We start from the raw sequence: 12,868 nt of genomic DNA, 5'->3' as shown, positions 1-12,868 counted from the left end.
CCCCTTGTGCTTTGTGGGGCTCCTGGCGTGGCAGCGACTTGACTGGAGAGGGGAGGGCAGACTCCAAGCAGTGGGGCTGTGGACAGGCTGCAGGTGGTGATGGGGGCACTCACAGGGGAGGGGCACACAGGGCAGACAACAGGGGAACCTGTGACAGGAGTTAGAGGGCAGCTGGGGGAGGGAGGGCATGAGGGCCAGGGCAGCTCTGGGCACGGCTGCCCCAAGCAGGGAGGGAGGCCAACACATTGGCAAGGCATCCGGGGAGCAAGGGGCCCTGGGCAGGGAGGACCAGGCGTTTCTCCCGTTACTGTTGCCGTGGGCTCGGAAAGCAGGCACTGAACCCAGATAAAGGAGTGGCTTCCTCTGCTGTTCTGCAGGTACCACGACCAGCAGGATGTCACGAGCAATTTCCTGGGAGCCATGTGGCTGATCTCCATCACGTTCCTGTCCATTGGCTACGGTGACATGGTGCCCAACACATACTGCGGGAAGGGCGTGTGTCTGCTCACTGGAATCATGGTGAGTGTGCTGAGCCGGGGGTCCCGTGGGCCCAGCTCTCCCAGCAGCACCCAGCCGGGCCCCGTGGGCAGGGCCAGAGCACCCAGCCTTGCTCTCTGCTGTCACCTTGTGGTAGCATGGCTGCAACCCAGGTTCCAGGGTCGCTCCCAGCCACCTTCCTCATGGTGGAACAGGAGCCGTGGGAGGTGTCTCAAGCCTGTGCCAGTGCTAAAGGACGCCGGGGCCAGGGGATCGCTGGATTCTTTTTCATTCTTGGAGTAAATGTCACGTGGCCCTGGCTGCGGCTGTAGCAGAAGCAGCCACCGGCTGCTCGGTCGTGCCTTGGGGCGCTGCAGACAGACTAATTCAGTGAACCTTGGTAAGAACTTGTGCCGAGATCTGGACTTGGGGGCAGGGCCCAAGGGGGAGCAGCCAGGGAGACTTGGGGAGCAAGCAGGTCCTGCAGGGTGGTCCCAGGGCTTGGCGGGGGCCCAGGGCACTGCAGCAGCATCTTGGGTCTGCAGTGTCCCTGTTGGGAGAGGGAACACGGGCCAGGCCTTGGGACACCTCTGCCATGGTCTGCAGCCAGCCCCACCTGCACAGGGAAGCCAGGGCAGCCTCGCCCCCTCTGTGTGCAGGCCACAGTGTGGACAGCCCGCAGTGGCTCAACACTGCCCTCGCTGGCCCCCAGACGGCCGTGGCTGAATACTTGGGTGGCTGCGTTGCTGGTTGCTGTGGTTTGGTCTCCAAGGCCCTGGTTCCCCCTCTGGCCACGTTTTATGATCTGGTGATAGCAGACCCTGTTCTGATGCATCAGGACAGCACATGCTCGGGCACCATCCCAGGAGGTCGCCCGGGGCCACTGCCACCTCAAGGACTGGGCATCCTTGCTGGCCCAGATGGCAGCACTGACCTGGGAGGAGACGGGGTAACAGTGCCGAGCTCGCTGTGACGTCTACAGGAGTTGCAGTTGTACAGTGTGTCTCAGTGGCTTAATGAAACTTGACTAAGGCCAAGCAGAGCTTTGTGGGTGACAGAGCTCGGGCTGCTTCTGTTACACTCGGGGTGCCCACAGAGGCACTGGTTCATTCCCTACCTGTTCTCTACACATAGCATTTGGTTAGTCGGAGATGCCTGGGGGAGTGAAAATCTGCATGGATGTTTCTAGAAGATCCCACACATGCTGCAGGGCATGAGGGTGAGGTCACTGCCCCCTCCACAGATCAGCATTGACTTGGGGTTCACGTAAGTGGGCGCCCTGCTGGGGGTGCAGCTGAGTCTCCCCCACCCCCCGTCGTGCCTGGGTTTATCAGGTGTAGTTCCTTCCCTGTGTCCAGAGTCAGCATCCTGGCTGTTCTTCCCTCCCTCGTCTCTTGCAAAAGGAGAAGCACCCCATAGTCTGTGTGGGCGTAAGACCCAAGGTCCTGAGGCTGGGGGCCTCCTGTCCCCACCCTGGGGAACTGGCTTGCTCACACCCGGCAAGCTCCTGAAGGTTGGCCACAGGTCCTCATCCCCGCCCCCCCCCCAGTGATCCCAGGGAGAGGGACCTGTGGCCGGAGGCTGGCTGCCCTTAGACCAACTCCAGGTGCTTTGGGGCGGTTCGGGTGCGGTGTTGGCACTGCTGGGTTATGAGAGCAGACCCGACTGTTCCAGTTCATTCTCGTTTGAACTTGTGCACCATGTGTCTGAGTCGCTCGGAGGAGTGTCAAGCTCCCCACCAGCGCCTCACACCCTGCACTCTTGTTACGGGTTCTTGCTCTACCATGTGTCTCCTGGAGAGCTGCCCCTTCCTGTCCTGTGGACGGAGCTCTGGGCCTCCATGACTTTGTCCCCTAGGGCTTGGGGCCAAGGTCAGAGTCTGCAGTGGCCAGGGAGGCCCTGCGAGAGCCCACAGGGACAGGCTGTCAGCAGGCATGCCGTGTAAGGCGCATCTGTGGTTCTGGGATGTTGAGTGCTCAGCCCCGGGAGAGCAGGCTCGTGTGCTGGCAGAGCCATCCCAAGGCTGTTTGCTAAATGGAGGTTAAAAAGTTTTTCCTAATTAACTACAGTTTCATAACTTTTATTGCAGCCTAATTACTTATTCTGATAAGTTAGCAGTCAAATTGGAATTTGAGATTTTTGAGAACTTAAAAAAAGCCGACCAGAGGGTTATTTCAGACTTACATTCAAAATATTTAAGTATTTTGCAACAGCCTTGGTGAGGGTGCATACAACAGAATCAAAACCAGCAAATACACGGAGTCCTTGGAAGGTGTGAGCCTCACTGGCTGGCATGCCTGCAGGGCCTCCATCACGGAGCATGTGGGTAGGGAGGTGGGCCCTGCTGGTGCATCCCCCACGCCCCAAGGGAACGAGAGGGCTCCTTGCCCTTGGCAGTGTCCAGGGTTGCCGGGTACTGTCCACTCAGCTCCAGCGGCCGGGACAGTGCTCGCTCTCCGCTGTGTTGGCACGCCTGGGCATCCTGAAGGCAGCTTGGTGCATCAGGCAGGACTTCCCTAAGAACAGAAACAGGAAGAAGTAGCCGGATGCGCCGTGACTGTGTCGAAGGGAGGTGACTGACTCATCTCGCTGCAGGGCCTGTGTCTCAGGTGGTCACCTGTGTAAGTCCCAGCTCTGCACTTGCCAGGGGACTGGGGAGGCAAGGCAGGCCTCACTCAGGCTCACCGAGCCACTGTGCGAGGCAAGATGGTCCCGGGACGAGGTGGACAGTGACGTCACGCCATTCCTCAGCCCTCCCCCACTGTGAGCACTGCCGAGGGTGGGATGGGGGAGAAGGAATGGGCCCTGGGCCTGGAAAGCTTTGGGAGCCCCCTTCATGTGAGCAAATCTGGAAAGCTTGAAAATGCAGGGCACTTAAAAAAACACATGATTTCCTATATAACAAAGCATCATTAAGAACTGGGGGAGCACAAGCTTATGGGGTCTCCGAAGTGCAATTTAAGGATGGAAGACAGGCATTTCTGAGGTATGCCCTGGGTGCAGGGGGGGTGATGGAGTGAATTGGGCAGGTCACGGTTGCGTCCCTACCTCATTGGCACTGCAGCAGACGCGGGCTTTGAGTGTGCCAGGGTACATGCAGTAAGTCAGGTCCTGCGCCAGCTACAGCAGGGCCCAGGGACCCCCGAGTGCAGCCAATGGGCCAGGCTCCTGGGCCAGTGATTTTCCACTCCGGCAAGGATTTTACTTCCCTTCCAGAAGGAGCTCAGCCATGGCCACCTGCCAGGAGAGAGCAGTGTTCAGCCTTTGTGCCAGCTGCCTCCTCCAGGCCTGCTTGAGCCCCCACTCCAGAACCCTAGCTCCCCGAATCACTCAGGCCTCAGCAACACAGGGGCGCTGCTGCAGCAGCCAAGTGCCGTGTCAGACTGCCACTGGCCCAGGAGCTGTCCACCCTGACGGGGTCTGCTGAACTGCAAAGGCGGGGCACAGGAATTCCCAGTGGTCACTCTTCTCCCCTGGCACCCACCATCGTGTACTCTGCGTCACTTGGTCCTGGCAGTGAGTGACATGATCCTTGCCGGGACTGAACCCTCGTGTTCCTTCTGCATCCTCACCCAAGCCATGGCACTGGCTCAGCACCGCCATTCCTAGGGGTCTTTTTGACGACCAGTTACTGATGATGATATACGGGGACAAGGCCGGTCGGTTTCTCGGAAGTAACTATTGTCCGATTCCTCGCCAGCTAAGAGCCGCAGAGGGTGACTTCCCGGTCTTGAAGCCCAGTGCCCACGGCCTGGGTGAGGATGCCTGACAAGACATCAAAGCTATGGAAGTGGCTACAGGCACAGACACACGGGCGTGTGGTCCTGAGGTATTGGCTAGGAGCTGCCGCAGGCCAGGCCATCTCTGTCGTCAGGAGATGAAACCAGGGGAAGGCTCGCATGGGGCGTGCCCTTGGAGAAGCCATGGGGGACCGGGTTAGGCTGCAGGAAGGAGGCCTGTGTCCTGACCCCCTGGTCAGGTGCCACTTAGGGCCCCAGGCAGCTCAGCAGCTGGAACTCACTGAGACACTCTGCTGCCACCACCTGCCCCCGTGTATCCTCCCTGCTCGCCCAGCCAAGAAGCCCCTCCAAGCTGGGAGTGGGGAGGCCCTGTTGGCAGAAGTGGGCACAGGAAGCCGGGCTGCAGGAACACAGCGTGGTCCTGGACTGAACAAGGGCTCGCCACTGCCCTTGCTGGGCCATAGACCAGTGCCAGGGGAGACAGGGGCTGCTCTCGCAGGCAGACCAGGCCTCTGCACTGACGCACGCACTCACCGTTCGTTCCTAGGAGGGTTCCAGCCCTGTAGCTGTCCAGTCCAAGGCTCCAAGCAGGGGCAGGGCTCCGCTCGTCCCACTTCCCTTGATGCTCCCCTACTCGGGAAACTCGCACTGTCCCAGGTGGCCAAGGCCCGAGGTGCTGACTGGGCTCTTCCCTCCCTCCCCTGTCGCAGGGTGCTGGCTGCACCGCCCTGGTGGTGGCCGTGGTGGCCCGGAAGCTGGAGCTCACCAAAGCTGAAAAGCACGTGCACAACTTCATGATGGACACGCAGCTGACCAAGCGGGTGAGGAGGTGCAGGGTGTGCCCCTGCCGGGGAGCCGGGTGAGCGGCGCAGGGTGTGCCCCTGCCGGGGAGCCGGGTGAGCGGCGCAGGGTGTGCCCCTGCCGGGGAGCCGGGTGAGCGGCGCAGGGTGTGCCCCTGCTGGGGAGCCAGGCGCTCATCGCCCCGGGAGGCCACGGGTAAGGTGGAGGCATGCTCAGAGTCAATTTCAGTTCTTCATGTCTCTGAAAGACAAGGTTAAGGTCAGTTAGACAATTAACTGGGTTACCTTGGTACTTGCTGAATGGTAAAACAGACACTGTTAGTGGAAGCCAATGGGCCTGCTCACCTGGTGGGGCAGGGACATGACTGTTGGCACTGTGGGGGGCAAAGGTTCAAGGACCAGTCAGACACCGGCCAGACAGGCCCCATCTGCAGGGAAAGGGCTCCCCACAGGGGCTCAGGGACACAGATGTGTCAGCAGGACATAGCGATCAGGAGGCTGAAGTGTCAGCCCCTTCTGTAAGTCACTGGAGACCCCAAAATATGAGAGGTAGCAGTAAGTAAGGCTTACTCCCTGGCGGGCACCTTGCCATGCAGCCACTACTCAGTATGGCACTCAGGTGGCGTGTTCCCCAAGTCACCCAATGTGTCCGCTGCATCCCCTTCCCGCCTCAGGATGAGTCAGTGGACAGGGTTCCAGAGTGAACAAGGGGACACAGGTGACAGTGAAGAGAAGGGTACAGACCCCCGCCCCACCTGCCAGGCCAACGCTGCCTCCCCTGTCCCACACTGCCATGAGATGCCCGCATGCTCCGTGTGCCAGCATCGCCATCCTGGGCAGGTGGTACCCACAGGACTGTCCCCAGTATCCCCTCCTGAATTCACCATGCTTCCACAGTGGGCGGGGAGGGATGGGAGGCGCTAGAGAGGGCTGGTTGGTTTTTCTTCCCAACTATCTGGCATGGGATGAATGTGGGCTTAGGACCCTACTTCCAAACATGCATGCCAAGTGAGATAAAGATAGGCCTTACTTTTTGGTGCCAGTTTTTCAACTGGGGGCTCCGCTAAGCACCCGAGAAGTCCACTGTAAAGCAGTCCTACTGGAAAGAAACCAGCCTTTTTGTAAAAAACGGGTTCTAGTGTTAGCACGTGTTCCTAAGAAAACAGCATGAGAAGCATCCCTCACTGAGCCTGAGTGGGAAGGCTGCGCTGGGGGCTCCTCGGGACGGGAGGCTGCAGGCAGAATCCTGGCATCCGCAGTGGAGGAGGCTCGGCTCAGGCCCGCGGGGCAAGGTCGGGCTTGGCCCTGCCTCATGGGCTGCTGTGCCTGCTTCCCGACAGGTGAAGAACGCAGCCGCCAACGTGCTCAGGGAGACGTGGCTCATCTACAAAAACACCAAGCTCGTCAAGAAGATCGACCACGCCAGAGTGCGGAAACACCAACGCAAGTTCCTGCAGGCCATTCACCAGTAAGTACTGGGCGCTCCGCCGTGGCCTGCCGGGAGCCCTCCGGCTTAGCCCCGACAAGGGGTCTGTTCTCATGCAGACCATTTCTTAGGAGAATCGTTGCTTCCTGAGCGACGCAGGAACCTGTGCCACTTGCTGTACACACGGGCTGCTCCAGGAGCTCAGCACCACCCATGCGGGCTGTATGTGCGCTGTGATGCAGGGCAGGCCTACCCGAGCCACCACACAGTGCATCCTCTGGGAGGTAAACGGGTTCTAGGCAGCGTGTCGCCACCACTGGCTCACAGCCCTGCGGTAGGCCCGTAGGTCAGTGCTGCAGCTGACCTCCTCGGAGCCCAGCAGCCCAGACACCCTGAGACTACAGCTCTCAGGCCCCACACCCAGGCAGCTGGCCCTGTGGAAATTGCCATGCTCCTGAGGGCCAAGGCTCAGGGGCAGGGTAGCTGGCCCCAGCGGCAGCTCCCGGCTGTGCTGTTCCCCTGCTGAGGAAGGAAGGGTGGGGCCCAGAGGCAGAGTCAGGGACTCCACACCTGAGCATCAGGAAGACTCGCCATGGTGGAGAGATATGTCCGGGCTAGAGAGACCTCAGCCCCTCGCCCTGTCTGCCCCCCAACCCTGGGGTGTCCCTTTATATCAGAGTGAGCCGTGGCGAAAGCAACTCTGAACACCTGCAGCCACAGGCAGGGGACACCAAGCCCCCAGGCCCCTGGGGGTGTTGGAGACACTATTCTCCAGCCGTGTACAGATGGTCAGTACCTGTCTGCCGGCTGATTATGGGGCCAATGGCAGAGCAGCCGGGGGGCGCTGAGCCAAGCACTCCCTCAGCAGACGGGCAGCACCTACAAAGGCATCGGTGCTGCAGAGGGGTCCTGTGCCCCAGCGGGTCAGACGTCCTCTCTGCAGTGGGTGCTTCAGAAGTACAACGGATATGTGGCTTGCATGCTTCTACAAATGTCAGGTATTCCTGGGGCTGAAGGAGTTTACTTACATGGCTGAGAGTGCAGCTGGTGCCTGTGCCCCTCCCGGGGGCAGCGGGGGAGGCTGGGCAGCGTCTGGGACGGTACACAGGATTCCTAGGGGCGTGCCTTTCCGCGTCTGTTCAGACCCCAGCCCCGGGCAGTGTTCCTGGGACAGAGCGCCCAGGCCTCCTGCTCTGCAGCCCCCTCTCTCCCAAGTCTATCCCCAAGTCCGTAAGCCTCTTGACATAGCCTAGCCTGTGCCCTTAGCATCTGCCGTGCTGGACTGTCCACTTTCTGCCAGGACGTGTTCTCTTTCTCTGCTTACCTGTTTTCTGGTTGCAGCTTTGATTTTAAAGCTGATTATTCTTCTAGCTCAACCATGGTCCACTCGGCCAACCTGCGCTTGTACCAGAGCCCCAGTGCTGCAAGCACCGAGTCCCCGTCGCACTCGCAGTGGGCCAGGGTGTTGCCTGTTGTGGTCCGAAGCCACGCTGGCTGCACGCTGCTGGTCCTTCTGGGGTGGGGGGAGGAGCTGAACCTCGGGTGGGGGCAGGGTTCCTCTGCTGTCATCATGGGACCCCAGCAACAGCTTCTAGCTGACAGATTGAGCCCCGGTGCGCCTCTCACTGCCACCCTGTATGACTCTCTTCCAGAATATTTCATAGTTTCTTTTCTTTTGTCTTTTTTTTTTTTCTACAAAATGAAACTAGAGCTCGGAAGTAAGTTGCGTGAGCTGCTCCTTGCTGTGTCTGCAGAGGTCCCCACGGGCTGCATGCACCCAGCCGACCCTTGATTTGTGACTTTTGGTAGTTGGTTGCTGCTATGGAAACGTGACCCGAAATCATGACACTTCCCTGTGATAAGTGAAGTTCACCTGGAAGAAGCAAACATGGTTCTTATTCTTCTGTTGGGGAACAGCAGGTGGCGGCTGCAGCTTTAGGGAGGGGCGTGTCCTCCGGCAGGGTACCCCGATGCAGGCTGGCCAGGTTAGTAAGGGCAGGCAGCGCACGAGGCACCTGCAGGCCTGAGCAGCCAGTCTGCAGGCCCCAGGCAGTCGCTCTGTGCCATGTGTGCAAGCCTTCCAAGAGATCTTTTTAAGAATCCCTGTCACTAGGAGGTAAAAGAAATATCGTGCTCGGCCCGGGGTGAGGGACAGCTGGGGCACTGGAGTGCCCCAGGGAGCCCACAGGGCTGGTAGGAGGAGACCCGTGGCAGGCGCGGCCTGCACCTGGGAGTGAAGAAGAGGGAGCTCGCTCTCCACGCCTTAGCACCGTCTGAGACACCCCCCCCTTCCCACCCTGGGGCCGGCCGGCAGTCCACACTGCTGTCTTCTGAGGTCAGGGGAGCGCCCGTGTGGCTGAGGCCACAACAGACGGGGAATGGCCCACGGGCGGTTAGGGGCTCCTGCCGGTTTTCTAAAAGGCACATGGCAAGCACTGTTACTTGCTTTCTCAACATGGCAGTGGATTTAAAGCACAGTCCAGCTCTGTCAAGCTCGTGTCCTCCCGAGCGTTCCTCGACTCAGAGCCACAGAGGTGAGGCCCACATGTAACTGCGTCCAAGTGAGTCGCCGCCCCTCGGGGGAGAGCGGACCTGGGCATATTGCAGAGCCCACCTCACATGTGTGACAGCATCTCCCTGGCAGTAACACCTTGCCCTGCGAGTTTTCATTCCTTCTCTGCACCCAACTCGACTTTAAGGTAGAGAGAAGAGCTCCCCGTGGCATTCGGCACTCTGCCCCGTAAAATGACTCCTGAGTGCAGTAAGGTTGGTCGTGTGCTCCCTTCCTTGCCCAGCAGCTCAGAGGGCAAGGCTGGGCACCGCTGACAGACACAGAGCCCTCACCTGGAGCCTGAGTTGCTAACAGTGACCCCACACAGTCCATCAGTCTCGTCTTTGATCCCTAGTGAAACTGAAGGAACTCCTCCCAGGGTGTGCTCCCGCCTAGCTTCCTTCCAGCCCAGGAGTGGAAGGTGCAAAGTGCAGAAAGCCACAATGAAGAATAAGAAAACTCTGCTCAGTGGTCTTGCTGCTGGTTGAGTCAAAGCGCTGCTTTTGCTAACAAGAATCTCACTTATCACTGTACTCCCATCAGGTTGAGTTTCCTAACCCAATCCATCTCTCAGACTACGCAGGGTTCACACCTGTCTCTAGTCGCGTAGGCATAGGAAGGCGGCCATGGCTCCACACTGACCAAGCCCCAGCTGCTTCGCACATGGCTTCCTATGTCTATCGGCCACGAGCCGAGAGCTTGCGGGAACACTGTGGCTTCCCCTCATATGGGAAAAGCTCTGTGACCTCCGAGTCCCACTTCCCCGGGCACCGGTGGACGTGTCGCCTCTGCACTGTCCCTTCCTTCTTGCTGTGTTGTTGGGGAAGCATGCTTCTCATCGTAGCAGACATAACTGGTGTGGACTCTGCCGCGGGTGCCCAGGCATTATCCATGCAGTTACTGGCTCTTGTCGATCTGTGCATGCTGTTTGCAAGGCGTGAGGCATGGCATGGCGGGGAGGAGCCCTGCTCACTGCGGCGTCTGTCTCTTTAGGTTAAGGAGTGTGAAAATGGAGCAGAGGAAGCTGAATGATCAAGCCAACACCCTGGTGGACCTGGCAAAGGTGAGCCCCCAATCAAACGGACAGTGAGGGTTCGGCCCCAGAGTTCCCCAAAACTGTACTTGGCACACACATCACTGAGCAGGCACGGAAAGGCTCATCAGTGGAACACGAAGCAGTCCCAAGAGACCTCCCTCTCGGCCCTGCAGGAGCCGAGCCCCAGGCTGGGTGGGGGTCACGGCCACCCCTCACCGGCAGCAGCGTAACCTTCTCTACCTCCACGCAAACTCAGACGACAGGGAACCCGAAAGGACTTCCAAGAATGAAGTGTCTCGCACACTGAGCATTCTCATGTTCCTTTCCATGTCACCATTTAACAATCCTACCCCGCCTCGCAGAAAGCCTGTAACACCCAGCTGCTTCTACCACATTTCGAAGATTTGTAAAATCTACTCTGAAAACATGTGTCCAGAAATCTCAACACTGCCTTTGCCGCACTGGAAGGCCCCGACCTAAGAGAGCCAGGTTGGAGTGTGCCAACAGGGAGCACTCCTTGGGCCATCTGTGTAAAGCATGCACCAGGGCCGGTCCCACTCACCTTTGTGTGCGAACTGTACCAGGCTGTGTGGCAGCGACACCTGGCTCATGGTTCTGAGCAGCTTCCAGAGGGCTTGCAGGCGGGGCAGGCCTGGACACCCTCCCTGGTCCAATCAGAGAAGAATGGGATGTGTCCCCAAAGCAGCCACACAGGGCACCCACCTGCATGATGGGGGTGAGCAGGTTTACCTCTGGGTGCCCCAGGGCCTCCGCAGATCCTCCTGTCCCTCCTCAGCGCCACACCGACTTTGACCTTGGGGCTTGTGTTTTCAGGAAAGACCTCTGAGCAGATGACACAGGGGCCACCTTCCCTCAGGGATCACCTGTAGGACACCCAAAGAGGAAGGGCGGTGGGATGAGGGGCAGCGCAGACTAGGCAGTCTGGGATGGACGCAGGCTGCTGGCCCCTTAGCAGTGCAATGTGAACACACCCCATGGCCCCCAGGGACCCCTCGGTGGGTGGGGCTGGGCAAGCTCACCCCATGGCCCCCAGGGACCCCTCGGTGGGTGGGGCTGGGGAAGCTCGCCCCCATGGCCCCCAGGGAACCCTCAGTGGGTGGGGCTGGGCAAGCTGGCCCCATGGCCCGGGGCATGGTCAGCAGAGCCCCACAGCTTTGTGGCCAGCAGTGCTGGGAGGACAGCCTGAGCATTCCACCCTCAGAGGCCCGGCCACCCCCAGGCCGGCTGCAGGTCCTTTCTTGTCTCGGGTGGTTGCTTCACCAGGCCCCGCCTCGCCTCCCGCCCCACAGACCCAGAACATCATGTACGACATGATCTCCGACCTGAACGAGCGGAGCGAGGACTTCGAGAAGCGCATTGTGACGCTGGAGACGAAGCTGGAGACTCTGACCAGCAGCATCCAAGCCCTGCCCGGGCTGCTCAGCCAGACCCTGCGGCAGCAGCAGCGGGACTTCCTGGAGGCGCAGCTCGAGGCCCGCGACAAGCAGGCGCCCTACGAGGCGGCGCGGTCCCGGTCCTCCTCACGGCGGCGGCGGTCCTCCTCCACGGCACCGCCCACCTCCTCCGAGAGCAGCTAGAAGAGAATGGTTACCCACAACTAAGACTTTTTGCCATCATATGGTCAATATTTTAGCTTTTATTGTAAAGCCCTACGGTTCTAATCAGCGTTATCCTGGTTCTGATGTCAGAATCCTGGGAACCTGAACACGAAGTTTTAGGCCAAAATGAGTGAGGCACAGGGAATGCACCTGTTACTGCTATGTAGATTGTTCCTCCTGTAATTTCACTAACTTTTTATTCATGCACTTCAGACAAACTTTACTACTACATTATATGATATATAATTAAAAAATTAATTTCTGCACTCGCTCGTTTGGTCACTTGGCATTCTCACACTGCTGAGACACCTCTTTCTCCATGTGTACTTTGGTGACTGGCAAAGACCTGGCTGGTTCAAGCCACAGACCCCAGAGTCCTGTGCCCACGTCTGGGTGCCCTCGTGGGGCACTAGCCTGGAGCCTGGAGGAGCTGCTCTGCTGTGGCCATTACCACCACCTAAGGTGAGGCCTGGAGTTAAGCTCCCACAGCAACTCACTTGCATTGGCCTGGTCTAAACGTCAGTCCATCTTCAGAAACATCTGTTCAGGAGGTGAACACACCTGCCTTCCACGCCACCAGGCACGCCACGCTGCCCGCTGCTAGCGTATCGAGAATTTCCTTTTGTTGCTTTTGAGAGACAAGGACAGAGAAGGCAAGCTCCTGCCTCGTTCACTGCCCGAGTGCCCACAGCAGCCACGGACAGGGCTCGAAACCAGGAGCAGGCCCTGCGTCCACGTCAGCCCTTAACTGACCCGAGCAGCAAGCTCGAGTTGGGAGCTAGAGCTGAGCACTGCACGCAGGCGGCCCAAGTGCTGCGTGAATGCCCCCCCACGCGATTGGGTGTTTTTTCCCTTTAGCAAGAACTAGAGTGACGTATTTGGTCCACCTTGCCTAACTCAATAAAGAAATCAGCCTTACAACCATCCTCCACCCAACATTGACACTTCCTCTCCAGGTCCATGATGCGCGTGTCCAGCTTGTCATTTGCCTCCAACCCGAAGTGGCTCACACTGAAGCCCGCTCGCTCATGTCCTGGGTCTGCCACTAGAGCACGCAGACCACTGCCATGGTGCCATGGTCCTGCCCAGTTGGGCATGCCAGCGTCCTAGAGTCGGGAGCCCTCGCCTGTGCTCTCTGCTCCACGCAAGGTGTGGCAAGGACTCCGGAAACCACGGGTGTCAGCAGCCGGGACATGGTGAAAAAATTATTAATTTGTTC

At 59.1% G+C, this 12,868-nt stretch overlaps 1 protein-coding gene across 5 annotated transcripts in view; it reads left to right on the top strand.

Moving 5' to 3' along the window:
* The window catches only part of KCNN2 (potassium calcium-activated channel subfamily N member 2), a 185,652-nt gene extending 173,867 nt beyond the window's left edge, over nucleotides 1-11,785 (top strand). For all 5 annotated transcript variants that reach the window (XM_058677574.1, XM_058677573.1, XM_058677575.1 and 2 more), the window contains 5 exons: nucleotides 378-519; nucleotides 4,928-5,038; nucleotides 6,358-6,485; nucleotides 9,988-10,057; nucleotides 11,341-11,785. In XM_058677574.1, the coding sequence (XP_058533557.1) occupies nucleotides 378-519; nucleotides 4,928-5,038; nucleotides 6,358-6,485; nucleotides 9,988-10,057; nucleotides 11,341-11,628 (739 nt within the window). In that variant the 3' untranslated portion in view covers nucleotides 11,629-11,785. The remainder of the gene's footprint in view (nucleotides 1-377; nucleotides 520-4,927; nucleotides 5,039-6,357; nucleotides 6,486-9,987; nucleotides 10,058-11,340) is intronic.
* Nucleotides 11,786-12,868: the final 1,083 nt, after the last annotated feature.

The sequence above is a fragment of the Ochotona princeps genome, chromosome 19 (genome assembly GCF_030435755.1).
Source record: "Ochotona princeps isolate mOchPri1 chromosome 19, mOchPri1.hap1, whole genome shotgun sequence".
Taxonomy (NCBI): Eukaryota; Metazoa; Chordata; class Mammalia; order Lagomorpha; family Ochotonidae; genus Ochotona; species Ochotona princeps.
The sequence above is the reverse complement of the archived record's forward strand: the minus strand, read 5'-3'. Positions and strand labels throughout refer to the sequence as shown.